Source organism: Pongo abelii, chromosome 2, assembly GCF_028885655.2.
Source record: "Pongo abelii isolate AG06213 chromosome 2, NHGRI_mPonAbe1-v2.0_pri, whole genome shotgun sequence".
NCBI lineage: Eukaryota > Metazoa > Chordata > Mammalia > Primates > Hominidae > Pongo > Pongo abelii.
Window position 1 is genome coordinate 134,758,694 of NC_085928.1, and position 18,096 is coordinate 134,776,789.

Here is an 18,096-nt window from a genome sequence, read left to right on the forward strand (position 1 = left end):
TCACAGAGATCACATGCTTCACAAGGCAATAAAATATCACAAGGCAAATGGGGGCAGAGCGAGATCACAGGACCTGAATGAAAGTAAAATTGCTAATGAAGTTTCAGGCATGCATTGTCACTGATAACATCTTATCAGGAGACAGGGTTTGAGAGCAGACAACTGGTCTGACTAAAATTTACTAGGCGGGAATTTCCTCGTCCTAAAAGGCCTGGGGGTGCTACAGGAGACTGGGGCTTATTTCATCCCTTATCTGCAACCGTACAAGCGACACTCCCAGAGTGGCCATTTCAGAGACCTCCCCCTAGGAATGCATTGTCTTTCTCAGGGCTGTTCCTTGCTGAGAAAAAGAATTGAGCGGTATTTCTCCTATTTGCTTTTGTAAGAAGAGAAATATGGCTCTGTTCCACCCAGCTCTCAGGCAGTGATACCTGATGGTTATCTCCCTCGTTCCCTGAACATCGCTGTTACCCTGTTCTTTTTGCAAGGTGCCCAGATTTCATATTGTTTAAACACACATGCTTTATGAACAATTTGTGCAGTTAATGCAATCATCACAGGGTCCTAGGCGACATACATCCTCAGCTTACGAAGATGATGGGATTAAGAGATTAAAGACAGGCATAAGAAATTATAAGAGTATTGATTGGGGAGGTGATAAATGTCCATGAAATCTTCACAATTTATGTTCAGAGACTGCAGTAAAGACACGTGTAAGAAATTATAGAAGTATTAACTTGGGGAACTAATAAATGTCCATGAAATCTTCACAATTTATGTTCTTCTGCCATGGCTTCAGCTGGTCCCTCTGTTCAGGGTCCCTGACTTCCCGCAACAATGCCTGGCTAATTTTTTTGTGTTTTTAGTAGAGATGGGGCTTTGCCATATTGCCCCAGCTGGTCTCAAACTTCTGGCTTCAAGTGATTTACCTGCCTCAGCCTCCCAAAGAGTGGCAATTACAGGTGTAAGCCACCATACCTGGCCTTGGACCTCAACCTTCTAAGCCTAAACACATAAAAAACTGGGGGCCTAGAATTGAACTCCTCCTGCAAGCAACTAAATGATCCCAGGTACAGTATCACATTTAAAACCAGAATATTCTATGTAAATTTGGCATCCCATTCCAGGAATTTTAAATCTCAAAGATGTTATAATATTCAAATATCATTAACCCCATCTCAGAACAGTTTAATAACTTTTAATAAAGCACAAATGATTTAATATCAAGAAAAACAATATGTAATTATATGTAATTTTAAAAATATGTAATTATATTCCTAAAAACATGGGGAAAATCAATTTTTCCTAACAAACTAATATATAACCACCCTGCAGTCTGTTCAGATCATGTTTAAACTGTAAGATTTCAATGAAGCACACCATCACAGATTCATTTGAACCATGAACAAACTACAACCAACTTTTAAGATTTCAGTTTCCAACCAAAGGGTTTAATGTTGGCTGCCTATTATTCATTAATAACATATTTCTTCACAGGAATGACTGATTTTTTTTTTGAGGCAGATTTTTACTCTTGTTGCCCAGGGTGGAGTGCAATGGCGTCATCTCAGCTCACCACAACCTCCACCTCCCGGGTTCAAGCAATTCTCCTGCCTCAGCCTCCTGAGTAGCTGGGATTACAGGCACATGCCACCACGTCTGGCTAATTTTTTATATTTTTAGTAGAGCTGGGGTTTCTCCATGTTGGTCAGGCTGGTCTCGACCTCCTGACTTCAGGTGATCTGCCCTCCTCAGCCTCCCAAAGTGCTGGGATTAAAGGCTTGAGCCACCACGCCTGGCCGATTGACTTAATTTTTAGAATCTACACATTATAGCAACCTAGTTAAGACTAATATTAATAGTGACATTCTAATTTTTTTCATCACCCATGACCTAAGTACATTCAAGTTTTAACTTGTACTGGTTACACAACTGTCATTCTGGTTTTTTTTAAAAAAATCAAAGTTTGTGTTTTAAATTGAAAAAGCATTTATCTTAAAACATTTAAAAATCTGCTAGATGGAATGTATGTTGGCTATAAAAAAGTTCAACTCATGACTCTCCAATATGAGTAATATTAAGTCATTTCATTTAAAAATTTAGAAGTTACTTTGCATTATCTGTAATGTTAATACTAAATGTAATAGTTTTAAACACTAAAAGTTGCTTAACAATGAGGGATAAATTGACTTGTTTGGAACCTGTATTTACTGTAAATCATTCAGTAGTGATATATTACACATATTTAAACAGTACTTTTACATTGCCTGCTTTCTGTTTAGCATTGAAACACAGAATTTACTAAAGTTAGCAGTAGATTTTGATACAATTGGTTATCTCTGGGATAAACATTTCTTCTTTTAAAAAATAATCTTTTAGGTAATGTGCAAGCAGTCTTATGCAGAAATGGGAAAGGTTTTTGCCTAACCAAAGAACATACTACACGAAACACAAATGAAAGAAGAAGAATACTTCAGAATGGAGCAGTCATTAGTTCAAATGAACCATACGGGCTTGTAGAGGGGCAAGTAAAAACTACACGAGGACTTGGATTTCATGGAAATCTGAAGATGAAAAAATCCATTATCCCAGCACCTCAAACTATTTCTGTCCCTATAGATGACCTATGTCAATTCCTTATTTTAGCTACTAATGGACTTTGGGAAGTTTTGGATAAAGAGGAAGTCACTGCCCTGGCAATGACAACATTTCACATGTATAAAGAAACATACTGTCCTATCATACCTAACAAATCTTCACCATCCAAAGGGCCTCTGCTTTTTTCAACCAGTGAACCAAACCTTACTAAATCACAGAGTAATATCCACATATTGTTTCAGTATAAATCTGTATCTGAAGTATGTGTGTCAACTACAAATTCCAAAGAAAATTTATCCGATTCAAACTATTCTAAATACTGCATTTATAACCCTGAGAATGTAGAAACATTTCCAGCAGAAACGACTCATCGTAAACCTTGCAGTGAAAAAGTAACTGACAGACCTACTAGTGTAAATGGTGTGGCAACAAATGAAAAAGAATCAGACACTAAGAGTTTCTATGAAGGCGCAGCTGAGTATGTTAGCCATGAACTTGTAAATGCTGCTTTACTGGCTGGCTCCAGAGACAACATTACAGTTATGGTAATATTTCTCAATGGAAGTGAGTATCAGCTTCTGACATAAAAAATAAAGTTCCAATTATCCAGAGCACCAAAATATAATACCATAAAGCAATTCTTCAATGATCCAGATATTAGGATGATTCATGAATACCATGCACATAATTTTATGAACATAGTAAAGAAAATATAAAAGTGGATACTAGGTCATATAATATAATTTATATATATTCACTGTTTTATGCCAAAAAAAAGAAAAAGAGAAAAGCCAATACTTGCTTTTTATACCACTTTATTCCAACCTGAGCACCTCAATATAAAACTAAACACTGGTGAACCGTTTTCCTAATTCTGCATTATCGTAAATGTACAAGTTCTCCTAGCAGTCCAACACTTAAATAGATTAAATCATCTCTGACACATGGTAGCTTTCATATAATGAAAATACCTAAAATAATTAGTGCAATATACTGAACTGATCAAAATAAAATGAACTTTGGAAAAGAAGGCTGCAAGATTGTTACTAACATATTGCAATACTTTATGTTACAAATTACGGGTACATTGTTTATTATGGTTCTAGCCATGGAGGAACAACTGAAGCCCCTTCCTGTCAAAGGGGGAGAGAGAAATAATTAGCTGTTTTAGTAACTGTACATTTTGTATACTTTTAAGCAACTCTTAAATATTACAGAAAAGTAATACAGATATGGAGACTACAATGCAGTACCCTATTTACAGTACAGCTGAAGATCGAATTTAAAATAATCAAGTTTGAATATACATAATTGTTAGTGCATTGACTATATTATGTCAAAAGGGAACAAAAGCCCCCTCCCCGCCCCAAACAACAAAACCTATGTAATGGCCAGCAGTGATTAATTAGAAATCACAGACACCTGGTTTATTTCATTTTTGTTAAAGAACTCACATGTTTGAAAGGAACACTGTCCATTAAGGTGCATTTATTAGTTCTCAAAATTCCTAAAACAAGATGGGGTTGCATTTGATTTTTACCCCATTTAAAAAAAAAAAAAAAAACAGGACTGGGTATAATTAAGATACCATTAATACTCTTCCCCACCCCCGACCTTGTATATGTGGGATTATTTTCTTGTGGTTAATTTATTAAAATGTGGAATGTACATTTTAAATACAGGTACCAGGAGAAATGAACATCTGCCTGAATACTATGGCTAAGCATCATAAATAACTTTAGAATCTCCTTCTAAACAAAGAATGTTTTTGAAAAGCCCAAATTAGTAAGTCCCAATTTTTTTTTTTCACAGGTGACCACTGTACCAGTGTGGAGAAATGGGCTGGTTAACTGTGTGGGTCCAGACAGTCATTTGTCTATATTCCTAGTGATGAGAAATTATTCCCCCTAACCTTCCAATGAAACAAGTGTCCACATAGTTCTCATTTTTCCCTATTGTTGAAACATTAGTGAGAGGGACCCATGCATGTTATTAAAAATTAAGTTCAAAACACTTAAAATAATTCCGTATTAGAAACTTGACTCTATCATAAGTCTCTTCTTTTGGAAGTCATACTGGGCTGGTTAAATGCTCCAATTCCATTGTTATTAACATTTAGGAAGCAGAAGACTATTCCAGCTAGTTCAAACTAGAGGTTTAGTTACTACAACACTGACTCCTGGTTGGTTGTGTGGGTTCGGTAAGGTCCACTCCTCTTCCTCTGGCAGAATTTGCTCCTGGATTTTGTGGTTCATTCTTTGGCAATTTTTTAGCTGAAAGAAAATGATCAAATAAATAGAATATTTGAATATTCGTATTAATATCAGTTTCACCTGCTTATTCATAATTTTTCTTTCCAGTTAGGTTACCCCCAAAGTATCATATAAACATATGTTCATTCTTTTCAAATGTTTACTGAGTATTAAATGCCAAAACATTGGTTGCTGTCTTAGGGAGTTTGATTTCTGGGGTAATTGTGTTGGGGGAAGGGTAGATGGGGACTGGTTGTAGATACAATTAAAACTTAAGCCTGACTAGTGCTTTATGTAATTCTCTATACCGATTCACTCAATAATACCAGAAAAGTTCTATTTTATTTTATACTCATTATTACTTCTTCTTTTTTTTTTTTTTTTTTTTTGAGATGTAGTCTCACTCTGTCACCTAGGCTCACCTAGGCTGGAGTGCAATGGCGTGATCTCAGTTCACTGCAACCTCCACCTCCTGGGTTCAAGTGATTCTCATGCCTTGGCCTCTCGAGTAGCTGGAATTATAGGCATGCCCCACCACACCCAGCTAATTTTTGTTTTTTAGTAGAGATGGGGTTTCACCGTGTTGCCCAGGCTCATCTTGAACTCCTGACCTCAGGTGATCCACCTGCTTCAGCCTCCCAAAGTGTTGGGATTATAGGCGTGAGCCATAGCACCTGGCCTCATTATTACTTCTATTAAATAAAATCTAAGTCAATAAAGATGATGGCCAGCCAGTAAGTTTATAAAGAAGCTCAGCTCATATCAGCGTTCTGTAGACGGCCACAAACATTTTTTAGAACAAGTCAGGATACAAGCAAATACCATTGCAATCATCACCCCAACAAAACTTGTCCTCTATTGTGCAACTAATTATCACCCCGAATTATGATAGATCATATCTACTATTTCCTTCCTGGCTTCCACAGCCTTTGGCCTTAAAACATCTATATACATTTTCTCTCTCTCTTTTTTTTTTTTAAGAGACAAGGTCTCACTCTGTCACCCAGGATGAAGCGCAGTGGTATGAACATGGCTTACTGTAGTCCTGAGTTCCAAAGTGAGATGGGGTCTCACTTTGTTGCCTAGGCTGGTCTTGAACTCTTAGGCTCAAGCAACCCTTCCACCTCAGACTCCCACGTGCTGGGACTGCAAGCATGAGCCACCACGCTCGACCGCTTAGTTTTTAAAAGAGAAACTTACACCTTGCAGAGTAACCATCAGCTGCCTTGAAATAAAGGTGAAATAGATAAGAGTTGAATTTTTGAGAATGAACAATTATAATCTATGCTTTGGGCATAGATTATAGACCCAAGTTAGATGCCTGCATGTGTCAAAACTTAGCATACTGGAGGAAACATATTCACACACAAACATACCTTAGCATGCTAGTGGAAATACACTCAGACACAAACATATCCACACACATTTAGACATACTCAACACTTTGTTGTGATCTTAGTTTGAATGTAGCCTGCAGCCACACTTCTTTTCATTTTGGAGACAAGGTCTCCCTCTGTAGCCCAAGTTAGAGTGTGGTGCATCAATCATAGCTCACTGCAGCCTCGAACTCCTGGGCTCAAAAGATCCTCCCACCTCAGCCTCCCAAGTAGCTGAGACTACAGGGTGTGAACCACCATGCCTGGCTTTTTTTTTTTGGTAGAGACAGGGTCTTGTTCTGTTGCCCAGGCTGGTCTAGAACTCCTGGTCTTGAAGATCATCCCACCGTGGCCTCTCAAAGTATTGGGATTATAGGAGTGAGCCACTGCAACCAACCTCATTTTCTCCTTTTATGGGCTGATGAATCCTAATCTGACTGACCAGTAGCTGTACCTAATCCAAATAGAATTATCCTGAAGACCTCATCTCCAAAAACTATTTCCTAATTTTATTTGAGTCCGATGAGTGTGGCTTGTCAGATTCAGACAACACTCTCAACCAGCAGTTATGGCTTTACCTCTGCCAAGCTCTATATACCTAGTGGCTGTTCTCTGGAGTGTGCTTCCCACTGATTAAAAAAACTCACCTGCGGGATATACAGATGCTCCTTGACTTACAATGGGGCTACATCCTGATATATCCATCCTAAGTTGTATGTTTTTGATTTATGATTTTTTTTTTTGAGGCGGAGACTCGCTGTCACCCAGGCTGGAGTGCAGTGGCACGATCTCAGCTCACTACAACCTCTGCCTCCTGGGTTCAAGCAATTCTCCTGCCTCAGCCTCCCAAGTAGCTGGGACTACAGGCACATACCACCACGCCCAGCTAATTTTTCTATTTTTAGTAGAGACGGGGTTTCGACATGTTGGCCAGGCTTGTTTACTGACCAACTCCTGACCTCAGGTGATATGCCCGCCTTGGCTTCCCAAAGTGCTGGGATTACAGGTGTAAGCCACTGCGCCCAGCCTGATTTATGATATTTTTAATTTATGATGGGTTTCTGTATGTAATCCCGTAGTAAGCTGAGAAGGTACTAAATGCATATCACTTTCGCCCCATCAAGTTATAAAATCGTAAGTCAAACCACTGTAAAGTTGGAGATTGCTGTAGTTTGTTTTAATCCATAAGATCCTTGATGTGCTAAATTCATTTTTTGAGGGGAGGCAGAATATTAAACATGACTAAGAGTACTGATTTTAAGAGTGGCTGCACACACTGATCTCTATCAATCTTGGGGACAGACCACTATGGTAAGACCCTAACTTTACCACAGCTTTGACTCAGGTTACTCAGAAATTGAATACGCTCTGCTTCGAGATCTGATTGCCTAGTTGCATTGTGGACCTTTTATCCTTTATTTGTTCTACACATTCCATTCTACATCAGCACCAATCATTTTTGGAATCCTAGATGCTGGGTTGGGCAATGGATTTGGGAGCCAGGAGCACTGAAGTTTGGAAAGAAAGCCTTCAATTGGGCCACTTCTCTGGGACTGGCTCCGGGCTAGTAGCATAAATAGCATTATAATGGTAAATCTCCAGTCAAATGTATTTACAAGTAAAGCCCCAGAGATGCTGAACACTGGTACCTGGGACACAAAATAGCATTATATATTGTATATAATAACAACTTAGGTTCCGGATTGAGCAATCAATCACGTATCCCTTTAGCATGCTTCCCTAAGTGTTTAAATCAGAGGTGAGTGAGATTAAGAGGATGAAGGAAGTAAACTAGAATGAGTAACTTTTTAGTCCCTGCATTGATTAGAGTTGTTATGAGTGCACTGTGTGATTTAAGTTACTAATCTATCAAAGTATTCCTTCATAACAAAAAAAAAAGAAAAAAATAATTTACTAATCTAGTGAAGGAAATGGAAAGGCCACAATTCCATTTACAACATAGATTTTCTTTTAAGAAGGGAAACACTCTAATTTCAGGAAAAAACAAAAAACTAAAATGTGTAGGCTGCTTTCTAACTCGAAAAATGACTTTATTAGCATGTTTGAATAAAAAGGTACAAACTAAAACCCATCTGGTAGAGTTTAAATATTGTGAGAAAGGTTTACAGTGCAGGCTGATTTGAGAGGCCTATTATCTCATTGTTTCCTCTAACTTTTCAGATGTGATTCTGGGTGTCATCTGTCACATTTGTAAAATGAGTATATTATCACACAATCCTTTGCAACTGTGCCAGCACTTTCCTAGCAAACTGCAAACTTGAGTTTTTCAGGAAAACAATTTACATGAGAAACAGGCAAGTTCTTTCCCATTTCAAATGAAGTACCATTAAACTCTGTCACCTAGTGAAAAATAATAAAAATACTTGCAACTTTTACTGGGTTTTCATTATTCTCTGATTCAGCTATTAACTATTATGAGTTGAATTTAAGAATATTTCTTACTTGGGGTTAGGACTGTGAACACCCCAGTTAAGAATCAGTGCTGTAAAATAAAAGGTGTTATGGGATGAGAAGAGTGCTGGGCACATGAAAACCACAGACGGCAAACTTTGAGAACCACCAAAACAGACCCTTCAGGTAGAATCCATACATTAAAACCACTGGAAAGAGGAAAGGGTTAAAAAAAAAAATCCAAAACCAAAAAACAAAACCAACCTTTATTTTTTGTTATAGAAAAAAGGAGGCTTATTACTACTCCTACTTCATTACTTATAACTGAAACAGCAATTACCATCAGTTAAAAGTACCTTAGGGCCAGGGGCAGTGGCTCACGCCTGTAATCCCAGCACTTTGGGAGGCTGAGGCGGGCGGATCACAAGGTCAGGAGATCGAGACCATCCTGGCTAACATGGTGAAACCCCGTCTCTACTAAAAATACAAAAAAAATTAGCCGGGCGTGGTGGTGGGTGCCTGTAGTCCCAGCTACAGGAGAGGCTGAGGCAGGAGAATGGCGTGAACCCGGGAGGCGGAGCTTGCAGTGAGCCGAGATCGTGCCACTGCACTCCAGCCTGGGTGACAGAGCAAGATTCCATCTCAAAACAAAAAACAAAAAACAAAAAAAACAACAACAAAAACAAAACAAAACAAAACAAAAAAAAGTACCTTAGCCCGGGTGCAGTGGCTCACCCCTGTAATCCCAGCACTCTGGGAGGCCAAGGTGGGTGGATCACGAGGTCAGGAGTTCGAGACCAGCCTGATCAACATGGTGAAACCCTGTCTCTACTATAAATACAAAAATTAGCTGGGCATGGTGGCATGCGCCTGTAATCCCAGCAATTCAGGAGGCAGAAGCAGGAGAATCACTTGAATCCGGGAAGTGGAGGTTGCAGTGAGCTGAGGTCATACCACTGCACTCCAGCCTGGGCGACAGAGCGAGACTCTGTCTCCAAAAAAAAAAAAAAAAAAGTACCTTAAAGCAATGGCAAGAACATTGTGTAAGATCAAATGACCATCTGAGGTAATATAAAGTATGGATGTTGTTTTGTTTTCCTTTTTTCTCCTTATGCCTCTATGCTCTGAAATCATCTTCCTTATAATGTTTACATTAAAATAATTTGTCAATCTGTATACTTATGTGTCACGTTCTTTTGAGTTATATTTACCATTAATTTGATTTTTAAAAAGTATAACCTAATTAAAAAAAAACATATTTATCCAAATTTCCCAGCGAAACCTTTGCAAAATCTATCTGTTTGAACTATCAGGTTAAGGTTAAGGCTTAACTCACCTGGAAGAAGCTGCCTAAACTGACAGTATTACAACCTAATAGGTAATCATCTTTCAAATTTAACAATATTACCAACAAAATATTGCTTTGTGGAAGGGACTTAGAAAAGTGATATAATCTTTTTCTCTCTCACACACACAAACCCATCCCCAAAAATTTTTAAAAAAGAGACAGTCAAACCAAATATGCTTCACACTTGTTTTGCTTATATTGATCATTTTAAAAGAGATATTAATCTTACCTATTGCCATGAATATTTCATTTACATTCATTGATGTTTTAGCGGATGTCTCCATGAATAATAAACTATTGTCATCTGCATAGGACTGTGCTTCCTGTTTATAGAACAAAAAACGAGATACATGAGATATATCTCTTGGAAATACGCTACACCTGCTTTAAACGTGTTATAGAAAAGGAGACTTTCTTATTACTACTCCAACCTGATTCCTATAATCATCTATAATCAACAATTATATAATAAGCTACAACAAAGGTAAGAGCACTGTGCAAGATAATTTTATAATGGACTATTTCCTTTTTTGTCTGAAATTCTTGCATTATCCCACCTTGATTAATCTGTTCTTACATTAAATCTGCTTTCAAATACTGAGTTCCAGAGATGAGGGAGAATTATCTTATTCTAAATAAAACTCTCTTTGATCTCAATGGCAATTTTTATTTGCACTTACTATCTGCAGTGAAGACAAAGGGAAACCAAATATCTAACACTGGCTTCAAACACTAAATGACACCCTCATATTTAATTTTCAATGACTTCTACAGCAATATTATAATCTTGAATATATCATGAATCATTGCATTGAAAATTACATCACTGCCCTACATTTTTGTCATGCTTTTACAGTTTACATATATTATTACTTCTGATCCTCATAGCTGTTGTGAGGGGTAACCAATGATCTTTCCCATTGGACAAAGAAACAACTGAGGTTCCTCTGAACTGTTATGTGACAGGGCCACTTCTGACTGTAATTTAAGTGTTTTCTCTGCCACTCTTGTGCTGGGAAGGCAACAATTTTGGAAAGAGTAATGGATGATACTACATCTCACATCATTTTCCTAAGAATTAAATAAAATTACAAACGTAATATGCCCAGCTTAATACCTAGTGGTGCAAGAATACATGTATTCCATCTACTGTCATCAAAAAAGAAAACTATTCCATCACTGATATATACATAATAGCCACAACCACCCTTCTAGTAGAGAAGCCAAAGAGCAAGAGAACAGGCACAGTATTAAAAGGTCTAAGTACGCCGGGCGCGGTGGCTCACGCCTGTAATCCCAGCACTTTGGGAGGCAGAGGTGGGTGGATCACGAGGTCAGGAGATCGAGACCACCCTGGCTAACACAGTGAAACCCTGTCTCTACCGAAAACACACAAAAAATTAGCCGGGAGTGGTGGTTGGTGCCTGTAGTCCCAGCTACTTGGGAGGCTGAGGCAGGAGAATGGCGTGAGCCCAGGAGGCGGAGCTTGCAGTGAGCTGAGATTGCGCCACTGCACTCCAGCCTGGGCAACGGAGCAAGACTCCATCTTCAAAAAGAAAAAAAAAAAAGTCTAAGTAGAGGACTTGCTTTGTTTTTAAGTGATTGCACTTGCTCTATTTTGCAGCAGCAAACATTCTGAATTAGCAATCATAACACAAAACTGGATTTTTTCAGCCATAAATTTTTTTTAATTATTAGTTTTTAGCTTATTATTTTCCAACTCTGGATACAGATTGGCAGAATCTTTATTTTTGAATGCCCCTTTAAGAACAACTACATTAAGTGTTTGTGTATGTACGTATGTGGGGTACACACATGTGCTGATACATATTGGCAGATGAGTAGAAGAGGGTTAGGACATAAAGTATGTGTGGGATGGAGGAATTAGGGCAGGATACATTCACTTTCTGCACTGTGAACAATGACTACTTCTTTTACTGTTTTTTTTTATTTTGAGACAGAGTTTCGCTCTTGTTGCCCAGGCTGGAGTGCAATGGTGTGATCTCGGCTCACCACAACCTCCGCCTCCTGGGTTCAAGTGATTCTCCTGCCTCAGCCTCCCAAGTAGCTGGGATTACAAGCATGCACTACCATGCCCAGCTAATTTTGTATTTTTAGTAGAGACAGGGTTTCTCCAAGTTGGTCAGGTTGGTCTCGAACTCCCAACCTCAGGTGATCCACCCACCTCGGCCTCCCAAAGTGCTGGGATTACAGGCGTGAGCCACTGAATCTGGCCTTTATTGTTTAAGTCTACAAAATCTTTGGGTCAGTTTATATATTAAAATAATCTATTTAAAAATTTAGGTTTATCAGAAACATTTTATTATATGTAGTACGTTTTAAAAATCAGTATTTTATATTACTTGCATGGTTTTACCATTATAACTAATTCAAGTGTTGACACGAAAGAAAAACACACAGGAAAAAAGTGCCTTTCAAATGAAAGTTAAATTTAACATACCTGGAAATCTACTGCTCTTTTATTTGCTAGGTCGGCCTTGTTTCCTGATAAAGCTATTACAATGTTAGGACTTGCTTGCCTCTGAAGTTCTTTAACCCAATTTTTTGCTCTTGCAAAGGACTCCTGTTAAACAAAGAAACAGCCATTGGGCATAGGCTCAAAAAATGGTTAGGAAGCATCTTTGTGTTACAAGGCTTTAAAAGACTGTCCAAAGTGACTGTGGGAAGAAATTCTTAGGACTATTGTATTATGAGACATTTTCATTTTTTTGTTTTTAAAACCAGATTTTCTAATTCACAAAAGCTTCAGCAGAAAGGTCATGATTGACTATCAAAAAAAGATTTTCCAAAATATTCAATCAATATGCTGAACACCAAAAGTGGGTACTCAAATTAGTTTCACTGTGGAATGCATCCATACCTACCTCATTTGTGATATCATATACAACTATGGCTGCTTGTGCTCCTCTGTAGTACATTGGTGCTAGGCTATGGTATCGTTCTTGACCAGCTGTATCCCATATTTCAAACTTTACTGTAGTGTCATCAAGACATACAGTTTGGGTTAGAAAAGCAGCTGAAAGAAAAGGACTGCAATAAGTTAATCATTTTTCTCCAAATGTTTTCATAATATAGAAAACACCTGCTTGTATACATGTATCAAAATGTCACACTGTACCCCATAAGTATGTATAACTATTATGTGTCAGTTAAAAGTAATAAATGAGGGTAAAAAAAAAAGAAAAAAAAGAGAAAACACCTAGAAACTTGACAGATTGCATACCCACAGTTGATAATAGCTTTAAATACTGGCAAATCTGTGCTTCTAAGCTATTTACATATATGCTTACATATAGGGCCTTTGTAGTGAAATCACAGATTGAAAAACTTCTGCATCTTAAAAAAGCTTGTTATAATACTAAATAAGCTTAAGACTACATTTCTTTTCCTTCTTTTTTTTTTTTTTTGATACAAGAGTCTCAGGCTAGAGTGCAGGGGCGTGATCTCAGCTCACTGCAACCTCCGCCTCCCGGGTTCAAGCAATTCTCCTGCCTCAGCCTCCTGAGTAGCTGGGACTACAGGCATGTACCACCACACGTGGCTAATTTTTGTAGTTTTAGTAGAGACGGGGTTTCACCATGTTGGCCAGGCTGGTCTCGAACTCCTGATCTCAGGTGATCTGCCCACCTTGGCCTCCCAAAGTGCTGGGATGACAGGCGTAAGCCACCAAGCTCAGCGAAGACTGCATTTCAAAACTGCTCTACAATTAAAGAAATGCACTGATAGTCTTAAAAAATAAAGTTGGAGGAAACCCAGTGTGCTTAAAAGTACCACCTACACTGCCGACACCATGTCCTGTTCCATTTTACTAGTTTTTATTGGCACACTCTGGCAATTTAGTCCCAGTCCATTATCACCAAATTAGTATTTCTTATTATCTTTTTTTTTTTTTCCCTGAGACACAGTCTCGCTCTATCTCCCAGGCTGGAGTGCCTCCCAAAAGTGCTGAGATTATAGGTGTGAGCCACCGTACCCGGCCTCTTGGTATATTATTTTTTAAAACATTGTGACACTTTAATTGTGGCAGTCATTATTACCTTAACCTAGATTTAATTTGTTCAGTTGATTCAATATTTGCTCCTACCTTTCATTCCCTGCCATAAGAATTTTTTGGATCTGTACTTTCCCTGATTGTAATTTTAACACTAGGAAAGTAGCATTATAGGCCAGGCGCAGTGGCTCATGCCTGTAATCCTAGCACTCTGGGAGGCTGAGGCGGGCAAATCACGAGGTCAGCAGATCAAGACCATCCTGGCCAACATGGTGAAACCCTGTCTCTACTAAAAATACAAAAATTAGCTCGACCTGGTGGCGCTCGCCTGTGGTTCCGGTTACTTGGGAGGCTGAGGCAGGAGAGTTGCTTGAACCCACGAGGCAGAGGTTGCAGTGAGCTAAGATCGCACCACTGCACTCCATCCTGGCGACAGAGACTCTGTCTCAAAAAAAAAAAAAAAAAAAAAAGTAGCATTATAAAATGATACAATATTGTTAAAATTAAAAGACCCACACACAGCCATTAGACCGCCCTCTGCTTCTGCTCTATTATTCACTGTAAATTGGTATGCTCCTCCCTTCCCTCTACGTTTAGCTCAAGGTGTGATATTCAATCCCTATTTCCAAATTGGTATGCACTTGAATTACAATTTTCTAAAACTGTCATATTATGCAAAAGAATTATGATATATTTCTCTAAATTACAGCAGTTTATCTAGTGATGTTGATAGAGATGTACTAACCAGTATCAAACGTGCTAAAGAAACCAAGTCTAATGAGATATATCTCTTTTATGTTAGACATAACATTTATTTTTCATGCTCTTTTAGGTTAACTGGTTGCTGGCTTTAGTATCAACAACTAAAATCTTCTGAATTTTGCAAACAATACTGTAAACGTCTTCATTTGGACCTAGATTCTAATTAATAGTTTTATGAATTCTCACTAATCACATTGTAAATATATTCTAATCCAGTTCAAACTATTTTTTAACCAACAATTAGCAGAATTATCCATTTTCTAAAATACTGTATTTATGGTAAAGGATATCGAGAACACTATGTCACTTTTTGAAGGTCATGAGAGGTTCTCCTGTAGGATCAAAAAATGTTTTTAAACTAAAATTTTAAACTAAAATTAAGTCCCTAAGACAGTACTCTTATCAAAAAGGAAAAGAGGAAAATAAGTCACAATACATAAGCCTTTTTTTCAAGTATAGTTTGATGCAGACTTGCAAAAAAAAAAAAAAGGAATTAAAATGTGCACAGACTATTTCATTTTTCGGACATACTATGATCACAAAGTATACTAGTACTAAAAACATTCACTTATACATCCATAAGTAAACTTCAGGCTCAGGGAAATAACTACAGTCGTCCCTAAGTATCTGTGGAGGACTGTTTCCAGGACCTCCCCATATATCATGAAGGACTGGTTCTAGAATCCCCAATGGATAACAAAATCTGAGGATGCTCAAGTCCCCGATATAAAATTGCAAAGTATGTGTATATAACCTAAGCACATCCTCCTGTACACTTTAAAGCATCTCTAGATTACTTATAATACCTAATACAATGTCTGCACATCACGTCATCCACATAGATTCAACATAGTATTGAGTGTGTGGCAAATTTAATTTTTGCTTTTTGGAGATAAGTGAATTTTTTCCCCCTTAATATTTTCAACCTGCAGTTGGTTGCATTTATAAATGTGGAACTCACAGATTCAGAGGGCCAACTGTATTAGAAATGTTGCCTTAAAATATGATCCAATTCTCAAGCCAGTTAAAGATACAAGAGGCCACCATACATGTATACCATACATGTACAAAAATGCCAAATACAAAGAAATTGCAACAAATACATTAAGACAAACAAATGCCCATGACCAAGTACATTCTTTCAGAAATACAAAACTATTACATCAACAGGCTAATGAAGAAAAATCCATTTTATTTAAACAAATTACAAAAAGGCATTTGAGTCAATATCCATTCCTAATAAACACACAAGATTCTTCCTTAGAGCAAAACAGGGCATCACTTCTAAATCTAGGAACAAAACCAAGGGAAATCATGCTGGAACAGGAATGGATCCCACTCAGATTAACAAAGAAGATAATCAATTCATTCCTCAACTCTGCTTAGAAACCTTCCTTCATTCCACCCTAGTTAATATCTCCTATATCTGTGCTCCCAGAGTTCTCTGTGTAATAACGTTTCACACCTTTTATAATCATTGGTTTATATCTTTTTCTTCTTGATTGAGAGTTACTTGAGCAATGACCACAGGTTAAGTATCCCTTATCTGAAATGCTTGGAACCAGGAGTGTTTTGGATTTTTAAAGATTTTGTAATATTTGCATAATGAGATATTTTTGGGAAGGGATCCAAGTCAAAACATGAAATTCGCTTGTTTCACATAAAGCTTGTACACATAGCCTGAAGCTAAAATAATTTTGTGCATTAAACCAAGTTTATGTACACTGACTCATGAGAAAGCAAAGGTGTTAAGTGTGGAAATTGTTCACTTGTGACATCATATTGATGCTTGAAGAATTTGGGGGCATTTCAGACTTCAGATTAGGGATGCTCAACTTGTAGTAGCTCCTCTCTGTACCAGCATTTAATATAAATCCTTGTTCATACAGATGTTCAAAAATGTCTACTAAAAGAAGGAAGTTAAAAAAGATACATGGAACCATTTAGAGGCTACTTCAGATAACATTTGAATGTAGAGAGAGGCAGCTCCCAAATGTGAAAAAATAGATATTTCACAAGGTATCTACTCAAGTTGTAACACAACCTCAAAAACAACAAGATATTTTTCACCTGATAACACTGTACTGGGCCGGGAGCGGTGGCTTCCGCCTGTAATCCCAGCACTTTGGGAGGCCGAGGCAGGTGGATCACCTGAGGTCAGGAGTTTGAGACCCCCCCGACCAGTATGGCGAAACCTCATCGCTACTAAAAATACAAAAACAATTAGCCAGGCATGGTGGCGCATGCCTGTAACCCCAGCCACTCGGAAGGCTGAGGCAGGAGAATCACTTGAACTCGGGAGGCAGAGGTTGCAGTGAGCCGAGATTGTGCCATTGCTCTCCAGCCAGGGCAACAAGAGTGTAAGTCTGTCTCAAAACCACCACCACCACCACCATACTATACTGTTCATGTGGTATGATAAAGCATAATTTTGGGGGAGAAAAAGACCAATAGTAGAGGCCAGGGAAAATCAGTTTTATAATATACTTTAAAAAATGAAAAGTACTGCAGTACTACATGAACAGAAATATTACTGGAATAGTGTAGCCCAGTATAATAAACTCTCGATATACATAACACACCCTAAGACGTTCATGATTTCTCAAAGTCCTGAAGTTTTAAAATACTACTATAGTGTTGTTTTTTTTTTGAGATGGAGTTTAGCTCTTGTTGCCCAGGCTGGAGTGCAATGGTGCGATCTCGGCTCACTGAAACCTCCGCTTCCTGGGTTCGAGTGATTCTCCTGCCTCAGCCTCCCGAGTAGCTGGGATTACAGGCGGCCACCACCACGTCTGGCTAATTTTTGTATTTTTAGTAGAGATGGGGTTTCACCATGTTGGCCAGACTGGTCTTGAACCCCTGACCTCTGGTGATCCATCCGCCTTGGCCTCCCAAAGTGCTGGGATTACAGGCATGAGCCACCACACCTGGCCAAATTCCACTACAGTGTTTGATTTCCCCTATAAAACTCGGTGAAGTGTAACTGACATTTAGGTGACATCTTCAAATCCTCAGTGCTCCTAAAAATACATTACTAGTAATTTACAAAGTTACGTAAACAAATTCTGCCACTGAAAAGATAAACTACTACATCAATACTGTAGCAACATTAACCAACCACAAACTTACCTGAATCTGTAAAACCACTTTAATTTATCCAAAACGTCTATTTTCTGGCTAAGAACCATCACTCTTAGACCGCTTCATTTTCTCTTCACTTCCATCACCAGCACTAGCAGTTGGTTTTCTTTTTGGGCCCATATTTCACAAAGAAACAGCTTTTATCACTTCGAGAGTTACTGTGTACGCGATGACAAGTAGAGAAAAACAAAGCTG

The 18,096-nt window shown here is 38.2% G+C and overlaps 2 protein-coding genes across 5 annotated transcripts in view; one reads left to right on the forward strand and one right to left on the reverse strand.

Moving 5' to 3' along the window:
- The window catches only part of PP2D1 (protein phosphatase 2C like domain containing 1), a 27,413-nt gene extending 23,785 nt beyond the window's left edge, over positions 1 to 3,628 (forward strand). For all 3 annotated transcript variants that reach the window (XM_002814017.5, XM_054552520.2, XM_054552519.2), the window contains exon 3: positions 2,380 to 3,628. In XM_002814017.5, coding sequence (XP_002814063.4) covers positions 2,380 to 3,185 — 806 coding nt within the window. In that variant the 3' untranslated portion in view covers positions 3,186 to 3,628. The remainder of the gene's footprint in view (positions 1 to 2,379) is intronic.
- Positions 3,397 to 18,096, reverse strand: part of RAB5A (RAB5A, member RAS oncogene family) — a 38,130-nt gene continuing 23,430 nt past the window's right edge. For both annotated transcript variants that reach the window (XM_002814014.6, XM_063722168.1), the window contains exons 3-6: positions 12,872 to 13,023; positions 12,448 to 12,570; positions 10,216 to 10,309; positions 3,397 to 4,871 (exon numbers count right to left, since the gene is read on the reverse strand). In XM_002814014.6, the coding sequence (XP_002814060.1) occupies positions 4,756 to 4,871; positions 10,216 to 10,309; positions 12,448 to 12,570; positions 12,872 to 13,023 (485 nt within the window). In that variant the 3' untranslated portion in view covers positions 3,397 to 4,755. The remainder of the gene's footprint in view (positions 4,872 to 10,215; positions 10,310 to 12,447; positions 12,571 to 12,871; positions 13,024 to 18,096) is intronic.